The sequence below is a fragment of the Asterias amurensis genome, chromosome 18 (genome assembly GCF_032118995.1).
Source record: "Asterias amurensis chromosome 18, ASM3211899v1".
Lineage (NCBI taxonomy): Eukaryota > Metazoa > Echinodermata > Asteroidea > Forcipulatida > Asteriidae > Asterias > Asterias amurensis.
In genome coordinates this window covers 10,627,801-10,647,191 of record NC_092665.1, presented here as the reverse complement: position 1 = coordinate 10,647,191, position 19,391 = coordinate 10,627,801, and the positions used below count along the sequence as shown (strand labels likewise).

The 19,391-nt window shown below is 37.3% G+C and overlaps 1 protein-coding gene across 1 annotated transcript; it reads left to right on the top strand.

Annotated features, from left to right (window-relative positions):
* The first annotated feature begins 44 nt into the window (after positions 1-44).
* Positions 45-16,280, top strand: LOC139950565 (alpha-enolase-like). The gene is made up of 13 exons (XM_071949309.1): positions 45-147; positions 3,218-3,322; positions 4,747-4,901; positions 5,195-5,264; positions 6,627-6,760; positions 7,674-7,749; positions 8,406-8,495; positions 9,419-9,475; positions 9,952-10,097; positions 11,145-11,199; positions 11,917-12,118; positions 12,904-13,071; positions 13,721-16,280. The coding sequence occupies exons 2-13, from the start codon at positions 3,238-3,240 to the stop codon at positions 13,785-13,787; spliced, it is 1,305 nt and encodes a 434-aa protein (XP_071805410.1). The 5' UTR covers positions 45-147; positions 3,218-3,237; the 3' UTR covers positions 13,788-16,280.
* Positions 16,281-19,391: the final 3,111 nt, after the last annotated feature.

Sequence of the window (19,391 nt, the reverse complement as noted above, 5' to 3'; positions counted from 1 at the left end):
TTTTGATTATTTTAACAATTTTGAAATATTAAAATCCCATTAAAGGTCAAGGGTGAAAGGTTGCAACCTACCGGTCTCTCTGCCTCAAAAATCCAGATCAGCCGTGAGAAAAGCTCGAACACTCTTTGTGATTATCAACAAAAAAAGGTAAACTAGGTCTTTAAAATGTTTTTTATTCAACACTACAGTTGTTTATAATTCGATGTTTAAATTTGCTAAGTTTGAGAGTATGCTTTTTTTTTTCTTTAGAGGTTTTTGTCAGTTTTGTGAAGCCGGTTACATATTTGGGTGTGCACTTCTATCTTGGCGTACGTGCCAAATTTAGTTTTCTAAATAGGGCAATGGTGGATGCCTGGTGTTGCGGGTATAGCGCAGATAGCGCTTGAGGGTACCATTGCATTTATTACATGGGAAAGATATGCGGCCGATATGGTAGTGTAGAGTTTAACTATTTTATGTCTGACTGTAAATTATTTGTAAAGTGTATAAGTTATTTTGTTAATTTAAAGAACTGTTGTAGATAGTTAGTCCATTAACTGTATTTTATAATATAGTGTATTTGTGGTGGCAGCCACATCATTTTCATTTGTTGTGTATTGTTATGTTAATCTAGCTTTTGTTTTATTTTATTTTGTAACTAAATTTAAACTTCTAATTTTATATATACTAATACGTTTTGTATTTCATCTGTCATATCTGATGAGACTAGTGTTGTTTGTTTCATGATATTATTACATAAATTTAATTGGGATAAAATAAACTTATATCCTCCCCTTGCCCTGTCCTGTTTTCAAGGTATTTAGGCCAAGACTGCCCTATGTCTTTTTCTTTGAATTGGAAAAAAATAATGATGCCATAATATATCAACTGATGCCCTAATTACCTTCATTTGTTTATAAGAAGTTTGCATACTAATATTAAAACTTGATGGACATTGAAATTTTCACACCACGCACCGATCTTCGATGACTTTAACAGCATCCCATTTGTTTTTATTTTCCGGTGAAGCCATACGTGGAAGAAACATCTGCAGTGACCACAAGTGTTCTGTAAGACTTTGTGTATGACTCTATAGCCAGCAGTTGTTTTCATTTTATTGAAAAAAACTTATTACATTTTAAAAAATTACATGGTAATTTGCACACACAAAAAAGTATAAATAATTCTTGGCTTTCAAATCTGGTTTTTAATTAGTTTTTTGTCTTTTTACTTTTCTGAACATTTTTAATAAAGTGTATAAATAAACAGTGATCGTGATAGGGGGCCTGATTGAATCACCAAGCCTATGTTTAAATTGTAATATTAATAGTAATAATAATAATATGAGGGTTAAAAACAAATTCTCAAAATATATTAGAAAATGATATACATCTTTATAAGGCACATGGCTTCTTTACGCCTCTGTATTTTGTTTCCAGAATGCTCAGCAGAATGTCAGTCACATGATTTGATCATCAGGAGTTGTGAATTGAAAAGTGTTTGATGAAACTTTTTCGGTGGGCAATTTTTTTTATATGGCCCCAACTTTATGACATATTTTTTTCTACCTTGTAGAAATGCCCAAAATACCAAAACTATTGCATTAACAAGTGCAGTTAAACAGTGGAGCCATACATGTTTCTAGGTTTGGTCAAGGGAGAGGAGACTCTTTGCTTGGCAAGTCAAACCACAATTTTTTTTATCTAGGGACTGTTTAAATCGCGTGCAGAGAGGTGAAAGATTTGCCTCAGTTTTAGGGACACTTTGGAAACAGGACCTCCTACGATACACTTAAATTTGTAATACATGTACATGTACGGTAGTTATCAACATGATCAACCCAGTTTATATGTATTTTAGATATTGCATTGTTGTTGTTTTTCAGAGTTCAGAAATTACAAACTTGGAATTTTGCTTGGTTTTTATTTTAAATTAATGTTTTTTTATACATAAAAATGCATTATTTCCTGGCTTTTTAATTTCAATATAAATCAAAATGCTAAACTCAGAAAGGTTGTGTTCAAATGACATTAAACTTTTAACAATTGTTTCAGAAAAAAAGTACTAGGCGAGGGCGCCCTACTCAAATGACTTCCATGTGCATTATAAAATAAGGGCTTGCTTCTATTGCCCTCCTTGAAGTACATGTATCATCAGCATGATCAGGGCCAAAATTCATAGAGCTGCTTTAAAGCAGAAAATAGTTGCTGAACAATTGTCTGCTAATCAGAAATGAGCAGGATACCAGTCACAAATGGTACGTATGAAATGGTAGTTGGGCTGGTAACCTTACTTCGGTAAACATAATTTTTGTTGTGCTAAGCAACTTTTTGCGCTTTAGCAGCTCTATGAAATTGGGCCCAGGTATGCAGGAAACTATTGTTCACGTAATAAGAAATGCCTTGTGCGACTCAGATTTGTAATCAATAACAATGACAAAGCATTGCAATAACACACTTGATCTCCTATATTTACCATGTCCAATGTTTTTCAAAAAATTCACCAACAAAATAATCAAATAATCAATATTTAATGCAATCTCAAATGTTTGTTTGGGCTATTTATTAATTGATGGCTTGTTTTACCCAAGCAAAAAAACTACATAAATTTAACAAGAATGTTTAAAGTCACCTGGAAGTGGTATTTTTTCAAAATAAAGTTTTTGTCACTAATATATAGTGTTTTGATGAGTGGAATTTGTTATTTACAAATTTAAGAGTAGACCCCGACTCGAGAGGGCCCTGTTCGTGACGTCAATCGAGGCAGACTTTACCTGTAATGCGTAGAGTAAACACAATTGCAAAGTACATATACGGACCAAGTCGTGTTTTTTTCCGGCAAAATGAGGGTGTATTGCTGCTGAATGCAGAAAAACACTTTTTGAAATATGTACCAACTCACGACTTGGACGTACATGTACTTTGCACGTGTGTTTACTTTACGCATTGCAGGCAAAGTCTGCCTCAATTGACGTCACAAAAGGGGTAGGCGGAGTCAGCCCCCAAACAACTTTATATATTTTTTAAACATAAAAATCGTGACAAACAATTACTAAAACAATTGTTAAAATTATTGTTCGTAAGCATATACTCTTATGTTTGAAAGAAAAAAAATTCTATTTCCAGGTGACTTTAAATAGAAATGTTAAGGAATATGTAGTAATTAATTGGTAATTTGTATTTCTTTACATGCATGTTTTTTGTTATCATTATCAGTATTATTATTGCTTATTTTTCAGATCAGCTAGACTGAACAATCATGCCTATCACAAAGATCTTCGCGCGTCAGATTTTCGATAGTAGGGGCAACCCAACAGTCGAAGTTGACCTCACAACTGAAAAGGGTAAAGACAATAAAAATGATTTCATATATTCGGTTATCAGAAAACTTTTTTTTATTAAGGCGGGAATATCAATATATAATGGGGTTAAGTATAAAGTCCCTTAGTAAACAGACATATCGTTAGATTATTCTCCAAATACGAAGGTTTTGTACAAATAATGTAGTGTTCACTAAAGCTTACCAGACGTTCCTTTTTTTTGCAGGGGTAAAACCTTTGCAAATGTCAAAAAAATATTAGACAAAAAGCTGTAGGCAGTTTTTGTACCAAGTTATGGTGCTGCATTCAAAGTAGCTTAACTCCAAAACAAAATACTAACCAGATTAAGATTACCAATAATGATATCATATCATATGCCAACTATGACTGGTATTACTATTGATTTTTACTTAGCAGAAGATTTTAAGGCACTGTTGTCTGCTTCAGCAGCTCTTTAAATCGGGCTCTGTACAAGTGATTTCACAGAATTTTTCCTGATTTCAAGATTTTCTCTAATGTTCCTTTAGCCTTAAAAGAGTAAAGCAATTACAAAAGGGAGAAATAGTTACATTTTAATTGTCCACATTGTGTCCAAACCTGTAGTTTGTATTTCCAATGATACACAGAGTCTGCAAACTTCCTGAATTAGAACATCTGAGAGGTTTTAATGTATAGAACAAGAGGGATTCCAGATCAGGAAGCAATTTTCCTGGACTTTTCACATTGTGAAATCTCATATTACATGTACATAAGTTATGCCAGAAATGAAACAGTGCTGTTGTACATACTTTCCCCTGATGCATACAGCAAGCTTGAGCATGAAGGTTTTTTCCCTGGCTCAACTCTTCCTTTATATATTGTGCATTGTAAATTTTGGTGCAATTCTGGTTCGATGGTAGACACATGTTACTAAGGGATGGCTAAACTGACTGGCACCCCAAACAAATATATTGACAAAATAGGGAGACCAGCAACATAAACTAGGGGCTAGCATTTGGTAGAGCACCACCATGTGAATCGGATGAGCATTGGTTCAAATCCCACTGTAGTAAACTTGTCACTGTGGTCCAGTGGTTAGACTGCATGCCTTGCAATTAAGGTTGTGGGTTCGAATCCACCAAGCTAACTGCTGATTTCACAACGACTAGAACAAGTATTGTCGTCTACAATGTATGAGAGAGATTGGTTATTGCCAGCTTGGTGTTTATTTCCCCATGTCGCACAATTGTATGCTTTCAGATGCCTAATACATTTTCTTTCGTTCATTTCTCTTGCAACTTCAATGATCGATTGAGCTCAAAATTTCACAGGTTCGTATTTTATGCATAATGTTGGGTTACACCAACCTTGCCGAGTTCCCTTAATGGGGAGAACATCTAAACAAACAAACAAACTTTTCTTTGTTCAACACGTTAACATGGTTAAGTTAATTCCTTCTTTTTTAATAGGGGTTTTCCGGGCAGCTGTGCCAAGCGGTGCCTCCACTGGGATCTATGAGGCCCTGGAGCTTCGAGACAAAGATCCAAAGAGGTTTCTTGGCAAGGGAGTCGATAAAGCCATAAAGAACATCAACGACATCATCGCTCCGGCTTTGATTGCCAAGGTTAGTTCTTGAGGGCCCTGTTTCAAATAGTTTATATTTTAAAGAATAGTAAACCTTACCAGAGTTGGATTTGAACCTGTGACTTCTGGCACATTAATTGGGAAGTCCGGGTTCAAACCCAGCTGTAATAATTTGTTCTTTGTTCAACCCAATTTTCCTTTGTTTCTGTTGAAGGCTTTGGACCTCCTGAATAATCAGCAATAGGCCTACTGTATATTATAAATGATGTGTTAACATAGTTGTTGATAATTTATAATTACAAATATGTTTGTACAATTCTGTTCATTCCTCAGAACTTAGACGTTACCAAACAGACTGAAGTGGATCAGTTTATGCTCAGTCTTGATGGCACAGAAAACAAGTGTAAGTTAAAATGCAAAACATTAAACCCTTAGTTTTACGTCCCAAGGATGAAGCAAGTATGGTTAAGTGTCTTGCTTTAAGGACACAAGTGTCAAGACCAGGACTTGAACACACACTCTGGCGCTGAAAACCAGGGCTAATTTCATAGAGCTTCCTAGATGCAAAATGTAGCTAGCTTAAACAGTTGTTTGCTTACCAGAAAAATGTTACCTACCAAAATACCATGCCACTTGTACAATCTATGACTGGTATCCTGCTTATTTTTGCTTAACAGAAAGCTTTTAACCATAGTTTCCTGCTTAAAGACAATAACAAACCTGTTCCGAGATAATGATGAAAGAAAAAAACACCCTTGTCACACAAAGTTTTGTGCTTTCAGATACTTGATTTCGAGACCTCAATATCTAATTCTGAGGTCTCAAAATCAAATTCGTGGAAAACTACCCATTTCTCGAAAACCACGTCACTTCAGAGAAAGCCGTTTCTCACAATGTTTTATACATCAACCTCTCCCCATTACTTGTTACCAAGTAAGTTTTTATGCTAATAATTATTTTGAGTAATTACCAAGACCAATTGTGTCCACTGTCTTTGAAGCAGCTCTATGGAATTTGGCACAGAGCTTGGAGTCTGATGTACCTGATCGAACAGCCATGACATGCCAAAAGAATCATTTGTGAGATTTTACGTAAACAGAAAGCAGAGTAAATTGTCTTGGCGCAAACAACCCATGTAGTTCAGGAAACCTCTCTTCGCTTTCAATTTGTTCTTAAAGTATGAATCCAGAACATTCATTATGAATGAATACTTCAATTAGAATGTTCTGTTTTACCTGAGATTGCCAGTAACTGGTAACCTTTTTATTGACACGTACTGTGATACATTGCACAAAGTTTTTCTTTTTGTCTAATGCCCTTTTTATCTTTGGGGTTTTGTTTCGATTATGCACTTTATTGTTTTCTGCTTTTTATCGTATTGCACAATAGAGACAATAATTCAGCACTTTTACTGTAAGTGTCTTTTTAATCAAAATAATGATGAACAAAATGAATAACAAATTAAAGGTGCTTCCTTTTTGAATTAATCATTTATCATACTGCATCCATTTTGTTTTTCTGCAATTTTAACCAATGTAACCAAAACCAAATGCTGGAAGGGGAAAACATGAGAATACATTGAGAATTGAGAACTCCAGTGTCATTACAAGTATTTATCAGGCATGCAACTTTTCAGCTGATCAGCTGATTTCCTCTTTTTCTTTTTCAAAACTGTGCCAGAGAAAACTGAAAAACGCTGTACAAAAGTGAAGTGCAATTAGCAGGTTGCATGTCTGTTTATTTTGTGTGTTTTTTTTATTGATAGCCAAGCTTGGAGCCAACGCCATCTTGGGTGTATCTCTAGCCGTCTGCAAGGCTGGGGCTGCTTCATCTGGTGTGCCCTTGTATCAGTACATTGCTCAACTTGCTGGAAACAAACAAGTCATCCTTCCAGTACCAGTAAGTATTAACAAATCCCCCCTAATCTTGTATCCAGTTGCTTCCTGTTCTTCTCTTCTTTGTTGGGGGGGGGGGGGAGATGGACTGCTTTGTATTGTTACAGGTCCTGGAAAGGAGGAAGTGTATTGCTTTAAAAGACTATTTAGTTATATTAGGATTACCTTACAATGAAGCTTAAAACTTCTTTGTGTCATGGAAACACACATGCATTTATTTAGTTCCTACATCTGTACATGATTCAAGGGTAGACATGGCAGAAGGGAAATGTCAAAAATACAATCCAAACTAAAAAAAGAATCAGGCTTGACCTTGGAGCTCAGTGACACTGCCGGGTGGAACAATACATCGGGGCGCAATTAATGGCTCTGCTTAAAGGAACACGTTGCCTTGCATCGGTCGAGTTGGTCTTTGAAAAGTGTGTGTAACCGTTTGTTATAAAATGCATATGGTTTGATAGATAATTTAAAAGTAGAATATAATGATCCACACAAGTATCACTCGAAATTGCGTGGTTTTCCTTTTATCTCGTCCTTTTATGGGAGTCAAATTTAAATGGCCAACCGTGTTAGTTCGCAAAGTAAAAGAAAAACCACGCAATTTCGAGGCAAATTTGTGTGGATCATTGTATTCTACTTTTAAAACATCTTTCTAACCATATGCATTTTATAACAAGCGCTTATAAACGCTTTTACAAACGCTTTTCAAAGACCAACTCAACCGATCCAAGGCAACATGTTCCTTTAACGCCGAATTCTGTGCCGAATTCTGTGCTTAGGATCACCATTCTCCGCTTATGTGCAAGTGCTGAATTCCTGTTCTACATGTACATTTGGAAGAATGCTTAGTAACGTGGAGTACCAAAGCGCACAATTTCTTTTAATTTTTATTAAATTTTTTAAACACTTTCTTGCAGGCTTTCAATGTGATCAATGGTGGTAGCCATGCCGGTAACAAGCTTGCCATGCAGGAGTTTATGCTCCTTCCAACAGGTGAGTCTAAAAGGCACTGGACACTATTGGTAATTACTCAAAATAATTACTAGCACAACAAACTTACTTTGTAATGAGCAACGGGGAGCTAATAATATTGGTTTTTACCCATACACCGATGTGTGTTAGCACTGTAAAAATCTTACAGGCATATTACTCGGGTGGGATTCGAACCCTTGACGGAGAGCTGTTAGTGATATAAAACAATGTGAGAAATGGCTCCCCCTCTGAAGTAACATAGTTTTATGAGAAAGAAGTAATTTCTCACTCTAATATTTGAAACTAATAAAAGACTTTTAGTTTGAAGCATTTTATTATGCATCTGAAAGCACACAAATTTGTGCAACAAGGGTGTTCTTTCTTTCATAGATCTCTTGCAACTTCGATGCCCAATTGAGTCCAAATTTTAACTGATTTGTTATTTTATGCATACATGTATGTTGGGATACACCAGGTGAGAATTGAGCAGTACAATAAATTGACAAAATCACCATCTTAAGCACAATCTTGACAGACCAAGCACACAAGACAACTTAGATCTTGCAACCTACCCTCTCTAGGACAGCAGCAATGCTTGTAGGAGAGTACAACAATGCAAGATGCAAGAAACATGTAATAACGAGAACTGATTTTTAATATGTGATCCTTTTCATCAGGTGCTGGCTCCTTCAAGGAAGCCATGAGAATTGGAGCTGAGATTTACCAGAACCTGAAGGCAGTTATCAAGAGCAAATACGGACAAGATGGTAAAGTTAAAATCACATTGTACCTTCTTATTGTCTGACTACTCAATATTGTTTCATGGTTTAGAATGCAAGGTACTATACATTGTGCTACATCAAGTGGCGAGTTTTGTACAGAAGACTGTGTAAGGGTGATATTACTTGTTTACAGAACATACAAAAGAGCCACAGAGCCTGAACTTCTTTTAGGCAAAATGTATAAACAGCTTAAAAGGACACGTTGCCTTGGATTTGACAAGTTGGTCTATGAAATGTGTTTGAAACTGTTTTTTATGAAATGCATATGGTTAGACTGATTAGTATAAGGAAAACCGTTCAATTTCGAGTCATTACAGGCAGATCATTATATTCTACTTTTATAGGCAATTCGAAGCCTATATTTTAGCAGCAGGTACGGCAAAGATTTATATTAAAGGCAGTGGACACTATTGGTAATTAGTCAAAATATTTATTAGCATAAAACCTTTCTTGGTGACAAGTAATGGGGAGAGGTTGGTGGTATAAAACATTGTGAGAAACAGCTCCCTCTGAAGTGCCATAGTTTTGGAGAAAGAAGTAATTTTCCACGAATTTGATTTTGAGACCTCGAGTTTAGACATTGAGGTCTCGAAACCAACCATCTAAACGCACACAACTTCGCGTGACAAGGGTGTTTTCTTCTTTCATTATTATCTCGCAACTTTGATGACCGATTGAGCTGAAATTTTCACAGGTTTGTTATTTTATGCATATGTTGAGATACACCAACTGTGAAGGCAAGTCTTTGACAATTACCAATAGTGTCCACTGCCTTTAAAAAAGAATGTTAATTTTGGTTTTACCCTTACACTGATGTGAGTTCAAATTTAACATATTAAATCATTTTAAGAACTTAGATGGTTCAATTAATCTTGACGTGGTCTTGAATCTTTGTTTTAATTCCCTAGCAACCAATGTCGGTGATGAAGGTGGATTTGCTCCCAACATTCAGGACAATCGTGAAGGTTTGTCAAGAGCTTTATTGAAATTTTCGTTCGAAGTTTATAGAAATAATTTTGTAAAAACTAAACAAAATATTTGACTGTCACATTTGAAAGAAACATGTATGTGTGTTTCCACAAGATCCCTGACAAAAACATCCACAGTTTTTTTTTCTTGTTTTTGATGACTCAGCATCCAGAACTTGAATGTGTTGCTCTTAACCTCTCGGCCATGACTCCCCATGAATGAAAAAAGTAGAATGCCGTCAAAAAAAGCACCGGCTTTGATACTTCACAGAGGCAATGAAGGCGATTGCCCCCTTGTCATTCCCTAGGTGCCCTAGAAATACTCTCCACAGTAGAGATTTAGTGTCCTCATCGGATGCCCTTTACCAAGGAGAACATGCCTTGGTGCCCTTGCCCATTCAAAAACGAAGCAAACAGGCCTGACACATGTCTGAGAGCAAGGGATGAACTCTTAGTCTTAATTTTTCTGACAGGACTTGAGCTTTTGAAGGAAGCCATTGCAAGAGCTGGCTACACAGACAAGGTCAAGATCGGTATGGATGTTGCTGCGTCCGAGTTCCACCGTGACAAAAAATACGATCTGGACTTCAAGAACAAGGACTCTGATCCTTCCAAATTCGTAAGTACAACTAATAGTCTCCTGACGATGACTAGAGCAAGCTAGTTGAAACGTTGATGAGGTAGTGAGGTTAATACAAGAAGTCCTCTTGATCCATTAAAGCAAAAGTAGTAGTCCCAGCTGATTTCCTACCTTCCTCCCAGGTAGTAGTTAAAAAGCAGGACAGTTCTTTTGAGAACTGAGAAGTCGCCCAAATTCTGAAAAATCTACTCTGCGATAGTAGAATATAAAGCAAGACAAGTTCTCAAAAGAACATATTCTACAAGGCAAGTAGATACATACATGATGTTACCGCAAACCTAATACTGATACTCACCATGCATTGCCTAAAATCCCATGAATATTTCAGAGCTTTTACATGTACTGCGGGTTAACCACATTAAAAACTCTTATCAATTGCCACAAAAGTATTTGCAATCAAGTATGAAACTAAACAACCCTGGCAAGTAGACATGAAATGAGGAGTTTTTTAAAGGCAGTGGACACTATTGGTAATTACTCAAAATAATTATCAGCATAAAACCTCACTTGGTAATGAGCAATGGGGAGAGGTTGATAATATAAAACATTGTGAGAAACGGCTCCCTCTGAAGTGACGTAGTTTTCGAGAAAGAAGTAATTTCCCACGAATTTGATTTCGAAACCTCAAGTTTAGAAATTGAGGTCTCGAAATCAAGCATCTGAAAGCACACAACTTCGTGTGACAAGTGTTTATTTTTTATTTCATTCGTATCTCGCAACTTCGACGACCAATTGAGCTCAAATTTTCACAGGTTTGTTATTTAATGCATGTGTTTAGATACACCAAGTGAGGAGACTGGTCTTTGACAATTACCAATAGTGTCCACTGTCTTTAAACAAACCATATTATCATCTATAGATGGGTGGCAATAGGTGTCTCCATACATGTATATGGCACTTTTCCGTTGTTTTACATCAAAGATGGCGGTCGATGACGCGTAATGCAACCCATCTATTGAGCTCTGCTCTCTGGTTAAACCATACACATATGTATAATTAATATGACTGTTTGATTTATTCTTACAGTTGACTGGTAAAGAGCTGACAGCTTTGTACCTGGATTTCATCAAAGATTACCCAGGTAGGTTCTGATGAAAGAACAACCACGGAGGTTCAATTTACACTGGTTGGTCACTTTACCATCTATTGAGCTCTGATACTCTCTGCTTAATAATTGAGTCCACTGGTTCACCGTTCAAACTCTCTCTACCTGTCTGCCTGTATAAGACAACTATATGTCCCCTATTGGAATACTGTTGTTACATCTGGGCTGGAGCTTCTGCCTGTCATTTATCTTTATTAGATAGGGTGCAGAAGTGTATTGTTAATCTTGTTGAAGTGTTGGGGTCAACGTTACAAGCTCTTTCCCACCGTAGGTCTGTAGCCAGCCTCTGTCTTCTCTACAGATATTTTGTGCCACCAGTGTGTCTGACCTAGTTCTTCCTATGAGGGTGTTTGAGCGTGAAACCAGACTTTCTGCTTCTTCTCACCCTTACACTCTTGATTTGTTGAGATGTAGAACAAAGTGTCATTTCAACAGCTTTATGCCACATACTGCATCTCTTTGGAACGCCTGGCCTGGTGGATGTTTCCCCCCCATCCTACAATCTGGACTGTTTTAAGAGGAATATCAATTCCTGCCTCCAGCTCTCCTGAGTTGTTTTCATGTTAAACCATTTTCTTCTTGAAGCCCCTTACCTGCTTACCTAGAGTGGCTTTAAGCCTTGTTTGGGGCAAACTTGCATTAAAAAAAAGAAGAAAAAGTGGAGATAACGTAACAGATTTGTTCTTATTTCAGTTGTTTCCATCGAAGACTCCCATGATCAGGACGATTGGGAATCCTGGTCTGACTTCACCAGCCGTACTGACATTCAGGTTGTTGGAGATGATCTTACCGTCACTAACCCAAAACGAATCAAGACGGCCATCGAGAAGAAATCATGCAATTGTCTCCTCCTGAAGGTCAATCAGATCGGATCCGTGACGGAGTCTATTGAAGCGTGAGTCAAACATTTATACTGTCATGTCAGTGGTAAAAGGTTTTATCTGTTTGTTGGGGTTTTTTGTTTTTTTTTGAGGGGGGGGGGGGGGGGTACGCATGCCACCAGACACTCAAGGCCTGAGGGCCACTTTAAGTTGTGGGCTACAACCAACTATTTTTCCAAGTGCCGTTTCCACCTACTCCTGGGGCTGAAACAGGGTTACCCCCTTTACAGTTTATAGGGAGGTAAATGCTTAGGTATCATTCATCAGAAGCCTGGCTGGTAGAGCAGAAATAACTACCTCCCCAACTTTAAAGGGATTGGGTACTTTTTGTACGGCACAAAACACAAATGTCCACAGATTTACATTAAACTTACACGGTTTAAAGATAATGGTGGTAGAGCTTCCCTTACAATATTATTTGCTGAGGTGCTGTTTTTGAGAAATTAGTAAAACAGTTTCATGAAACGGTTTAAAGTCCAACGGGGAGACATCTCAATTCTGAAAAGAACTGTCCTGTTTTTAATTACAACCTGGGCGCTTGAAATCAGTAGTTAAAAGCTGGACAGTTTCGTTTCAGAACTGAGAAGTCTCCCGAATTCCGAAAATCTACTCTGCAGTAGTAGAATATAAAGCAAGACAAGTTCTCAAAAGAACAATATGTACCTAGCAAGTGGATACACACATGGTGTTACCGCAAACCAAATATATATTAATACCTCACCATGCCATGCCTCAAAATCCCCTACCCCGTACGTATCTATGAATGCGTCTTTATGATTACTCTTGCTTTTGACTGCAGGTGTAAGCTGGCTCAGTCTAACGGATGGGGTGTCATGGTAAGCCACCGCAGCGGTGAAACCGAAGATACATTCATCGCTGATCTGGTCGTTGGGCTGTGCACCGGCCAGATTAAGACCGGTGCCCCGTGCCGCTCTGAACGCCTGGCCAAGTACAACCAGATACTAAGGTAATAATGTGACCTAACATACATTCTTTGCATAAGTCGTGGGTTCTTGTCATCACAGTGACCCTGTATGTGTTGATGTACACGTAGTGAATGGGACCTGCCAAGCCTGCGTTGGTTATCATGGTGCGTCTTGACAGAAATGCGCCTTATACATTGGGACCTAAAATATTTTGTTCAGAGATTTTTTTTTACTGCATCCTATCCACCAAGCATCTTTTCTGCAGGAAATTATGGTATATGTGCCAAACAGTGTCTGGTGCAATAAGTGCACGGTGTTAAATAGTGTCTGGTGTCACAAATAGTGTCAGGGTGCAGAAATTACAGGAATGGACAGTATTTGGCAAGAACCGGACCGTATTTCCTTGGCGGAGATCAACACTTTTAGCCATGATCACCATCAAATTATTGTTTGACACAAAGTTTGAGAAAGACTCTGCAAGGGTTAAGACGTTGGGTCGTTAGGCCTACCTACTTGTTGCATTTATACTGTAGGTTCCTTTTGGTTGGTAAGCAGTTTGCTACAGATGAAGTTTGTTTTCTCATTTGTTGATTTTGTTTTTTTAAAAATTACAATGTAGGCTTTTATTGAAAGACGGACCTTGTTTCATGTCTTTTTTGTGACTTTTAAAACAATTTCTGTCAACTACAGAATTGAAGAGGAGCTTGGAGCAAATGCTGTTTACGCCGGTGAAAAATTCAGACACCCTCTGAAATAGAGAGATGAACATCACTCAGTTGGAAAAGTGCTACAATCCAGTGTGCATAGTTTGACCCTAGCCATTGTAGTTGGCTCAAACCAAAAAGGTGAGATAGGGAATAGTTAAACAATTTGAAATCCCACCCTAAAAAATGGCAATAGATTTAACAGTAATGTAAGGGTCTGCCGTGCTGCGGCCATTTTAATTGGTCTTATACCTGTGCCATTTGCTACTGTGTAACTAAACTTTCAGTAAAGGTACCAGTCTGTGTAGATTATTGATTTACGGTGTACCTAAATTGAAAAGAAACCAGAAAGTTTGTTGTTGAAACTGCTGTGCTCCTGAGTTGTTGTCTAATAGTCTTTCATTACTGTCACGACTGTGATTAAAACCTGTACCAGCAAAACCCCTGGGTTTTAACTTGGATGTTAATACATTAATAGTATTGGTATAATCAAATGAGAAGCGAAGTAGAACTTTGTATCAATATATTTACCATTAACAACCCAATTAGCTTCTTTAGTCTGTTACACTGTACTTATCATGGGCTTTTCGTACTCAACCCAAACCCAAGTAGGAACCATAGTAGGGAACCACAAGTTGCCAAATTTATGCCCGTGTGTAATTCTTGTTGGCAAATGTTGTGTGGCACTCATACAGCAAGGAACAGAGTGAGTTAGGACTCACATTTTCAACATTTGTGACTATGTATCAGACCATGTATAGCCATGTTCCTTGCTCTATGGTCCAATTTGTAATGTGTTTCGGAAAGTTTCAGAAAGTTCATTTGTCGAGTTGAATCGTACTTAATTAATGAACCGGTAAACGTCTCTCCTGTAGTTAATTAATTTTGTACCATCGCAATAAGCTCGATCTGCTCTTAAGGATTAACATTTTGCATGTGTAAACTGAATCAAATCATTTGAAGTAGGCCCTAAGCAAAAAAATTAATGTTGTAGAGAAACTTTTCCAGCTTAGCTTGTTTGCTTAGGGTTTTATCGTAAGGCTGAGTGTTTTTTAACAGCGTTTTGGCTTTGGCAGGAGGATTCTTTTTATTTACAATTTACAAGGGTTATTTTCAAGGAAATATCCACACGACCACAGAGCTTGCATCTCAGAACTTTCACTTGGCCAGAATTATTCTTACAGCAACAGAAATATATTCTACCTTGTTCTTTTGACAAGCTTTAGAGAATTTGTTTGGTTTGAAAACCTAAGCAGTGAATCATTCAAACTCAAATGAAGCGTGTTATGTTTTTACATTGGGAGGAACACAGTGGTACCACTGCTAGACATGTTTAGATCCATGGTACATGTAAGTGGCGCAGTTCTAAGTTCACTGTACCCATTCCAGAGTGGACCAGTGGGTATTTCGAGCCCTAATATATTGTTGCTACATGGGCAGCCTGCCTTAGCCACAGTAGCTCTTTTTTTTCTCCAGAGGACAATCAGAGCATACTGATCGAAATGTCGAGTTGAAACCAACGGTTCTTTTCAGAACCACCCAACTCATTTAAGAGATAGTCGTTACATTGTGTTACGGGAAACCTTTCCATATCGTTTTTCCAACGTGCACTGTCAAATCCTACTTAGCTCAATTTAAACACAGCTGCCTTTGTTTTAAATGTAGCTCTGTTAAGTAATTCGTTAACGTTTTCCAAGCTTTGGGGTGTAAATTACAGTGTTTTGTAGTGAGTCATACAGTATATCTTGATCAGAGTAAGAATAATTTGTGCAGGTCTCTTAAAAATATTTACCTGCAAGTATTTCCTGCAACAGTTATTTTGTCCAGCTTGAGCCCGGTTAAATGGGCCCTGCGAATGGGAATGTGATGCGAATATTAATGTCACATGATTATTTTCGCAGCGAATGTTTCGCAGCAGTTCAACTGCTAATTAATCATTGCGAAATTAATTGTGACGCCAAAATTTCACAGGAAGTATGAGCCTAGCCTAACGCATGATAGGTTGCCATCAGGCCCTTCCAAAAGACTCCCATTACAGAAAAGATAAAGGTGGTTTGGAAAGAATGATTTGAAAATTTGTTGAAACACTTTCTTGGGAAGATTTAAAGCACAGCAGACCTGATGTGCTCTGCAGCTGTATATTAAAAGTGTCCCAGTATTTATGTTTATAAAACATGGACTTCCGCACTGGCTCCTTGCAGTTTTTGTGGCCATTGAAAACAAAATAATTGTTTCCCCAAGGGTTACAAGTCTATTTTTACTGACTCAAAGAGAAAAGTTCTATTGAAAAGAAATTATCTTAAATATATAAAATTTTAAAATCTGAGTTTTCTGATGCACTAATTGTTATAGTCAAAGTATGAGTTTTCTGAAGAATTTGAAGAACTTCTCCAGTGTTGTTTGAGCTTTTGTTTACAATGTGTTAATTCCAGCCCAGGTTTATTGTTATCAGTAGTGCTGTGAAGTTACATGTCTTCTTCTGTTTGTGGTGTGTGCATTCTTTCAGTACAAATATAGGAGAAATAAAATATAGATTTAAAACCTTAGACTGTATTTTTGTTATTATTAGTTTAAATTGAAACCGAGGATGCCTCAAAAGTAAATTACATGTATACATTTTGAAGCCTGGGGAAAGCTTTAGACAAATCGTGCCTGCAATGAAACAGAAACACTGGGGGTTAGCCCCTACTCTTCCACAGAAGTGTTTTAAGTTCATTAACATGTGCTTTCCATCTAGTCCGAAGGACAGTGTAATTGTAGTAAAGTACATAGCTTGATCATCGTTAAAGCCTAGGCATCTAGTGTTGAAGTCACAACTGTTGATTGCTTCGTCAAGTCGCGACTACTGTTTTTTAACTGCTCGGTTTATTGTGCCGCCACGACTGCTACAAAAATAGTCACTTTTTTTTGCTTGGTGAACCAATGGGAAACTTTACACTACCTGCCATTCACCAAGAGAGGGCGCTCTTCACCAGGTAGTGTCAACCACTTAGGAATAGGAGAAGCATGAGTGACGGTCCCTGACAGCAAATACCTTGTGTTTTGCGTGTTTTTGATTTTGTATTTTGATTTAGCCAAACTGTATTTTGTTTTTCATAACACAATGCCAGCATAAACCAAACTGTTCTGGAACAGGACGTACTGGACACGAGTTCCCCAATGATAACAAGCGGTGTGCATGAGGTTTTGGGAGTGTTTCTTCTAGGCTATCTAATTAGCAAAAATTCCAAAATGGTCACCTACCAAAAAATGAGAAGAAATCTGAAGTTTAGTTGTATGACAATGTATCTGATTTAATTTTCAAGAGGCAGAGAGACTTCTAAATATTTTTTGAGTATTTTTGAATGTTTAGCATTTACCATTGTTTGCTATAGGAGTTGTGCACCCTTACCTGGTAGGTCTGCTGCCCTCTAGTGGCAGAGCTTTCAAAAAGTCTCCCATTGTGCCGCTCACGACTATTCACAACTAAATCATTTTTTTTTTCAAAGGACTCTGGGAAAGTACTGAGTATACAGTGGTAACACACATCGGTGTACGTTAGTATGGGCAAAAAAAAAAAATATTCTTAATCCCTGATGCAAATTTAACATCTCCTGTAAATTAACTTATGAAACACAGTCAGACATCACACAACATTGTGTGCTTTCAGATGCATAATAAAAGGCTTCAGGCCTGACAAATTTATTATGAGTAATTTACCCATTGTGTCCTGTCGCTTACAAAAATAAATCTGTGAATTCTTATGTTGTACAAAAAGTACCCAAACCCTTTATGGCATTGTAACTGTAGCCTTGATCAAGGCATTGCAGCCAGCCGTGATCTGCAAAATCCCAGTCCCTACCACTGAATTCCGCCAGCGCACCCCCATTGATAACAGTGCATATAATACGTGTATAGCGAATGTACACATGCGTACGGGCACACTTACGGTACATACTTCCTGAGCCACGTGTATGAGGTTGAAAATACAAAGACACGACCGTTCTCACGACCACGCTATACTGTTCTCGCTGTACAATGTATGGTAATGTACATTTTGTGTATGCACTGCATGCGTGTGCAGCGAACCGGGCCGGGGAACAGTACGTCAACAGCCTTGATCAAGGCTATGTTAACTGCTGAGTTTCCCATCAAACACTTAGACAACTTGAAAGGACAAAATATGGTAATAATTCAACAATCATATTTGTATTTTTGTCGTTTTTTATTTTCAAGATGAAAACAACCATGATTGGAAATACATTAACAATAAAGAATCATTGTTTAAATTGAAAGAGGTAAATAACTATTTTCTTTTTACAAAGTGAAAAGTATGGTACAGGAAAAAGGTCACTTTCAGTAGCTACAATAAAATGTATACAATAATGTTATCATGAAACATTGCATGAAGATATCAGATACAGAAGGCAACAATTATACAATATGAATGAGTATCACTTGAAATTAAAGATGTCTGTACAATATACTTTGATGCAACGATCTGTCATGCATATACTTTGAAAAGAGCACTTGTATCTGCTCTTTTTCCGACTATTGACACAGCATGAGTGTTGTATGTATAAATTAAAGCAATCGCACAACATCGATAAACAGTATTGTCCAAAGGCCCACACTTTGTGTATCACAACTTATATATAAAATAACAAACCTGTGAAAATTTAGGCTCAATCGGTCATCGGAGCCGGGAGAAAATAACGGGAAAACCCACCCTTGTTTCCGCACGTTTTTCCGTGTCATGACATGTGTTTAAAATATATCCGTTATTCTCGATATCGAGAATTGATAATTGTTTTAATGTTTTCTCAAAAAGTAAAGCATTTCATGGAATAATATTTCAAGGGAAGTCTTTCAACATTACCTTCTGTAAACCCTGTAAGTTATTTGTAAATCTGTGAACTTTTAATTTTTGTTCTGTTCAGAAAGTGTCAAAGTGGCTTTAAAGCCATTGGACCCTTTCGGTAAACAGTATTGTCCAAGGCCCACACTTCGTGTATCACAACTTCTATATCAAATAACAAACCTGTGAAAATTTGGGCTTAATCGGTCATCGGAGTCGGGAGAATATAACGGGAAAACCCATCCTTGTATCCGCGCGTTTCGCCGTGTCATGACATGTGTTTAAAATAAATCCATAATTCTCGTTAACGAGAATTGATATTGTTTTACTGTTTTCTCAAAAAGTAAAGCATTTCATGGAATAATATTTCAAGAGAAGTATTTCACCACTACCTTCTGTAAACCCTGTAAGTTATTAGTTATTATTTATTTTTTTTACCGAAAGGGTTCAATGGCTTTAAACACAAGTCTTCTTAAAAAATTAATCACAACACTGGGTTTTGAAAGAGTGAATTGGTTTTTACTCTCTAGCTTTACAATAAACACACCATCCAACTTACATGTGGACATTATATGCAACAATGTAGACGTGTTTTTTTCTCTCCCAATAATGGTAATATAAAAGGCAAGTGATAAGAAAAAATAGTAGTTATAAACATCTTTTGTACATAGACCTGTAAACTAAATAACACCCTTTGAAAAATCAGTACAATCACAAGTTTGTTGACAGCCTTGCATTTCTTGTAGATAGTTTCCTATTGGTAAGGTATAGCGCACCCCCCCCCCCCTTCCCACCCCAAGGAAAGCATTATTTTGCCCAA

Coding starts and splice junctions, on each gene's coding strand:
- LOC139950565 (XM_071949309.1), top strand. CDS start 3,238: ATGCCTATCACAAAGATCTTCGCGCGTCAGATTTTCGATAGTAGGGGC. Junction 4,902..5,194: donor CTCCGGCTTTGATTGCCAAG/GTTAGTTCTTGA, acceptor TTCATTCCTCAG/AACTTAGACGTTACCAAACA. Junction 8,496..9,418: donor GAGCAAATACGGACAAGATG/GTAAAGTTAAAA, acceptor TTAATTCCCTAG/CAACCAATGTCGGTGATGAA.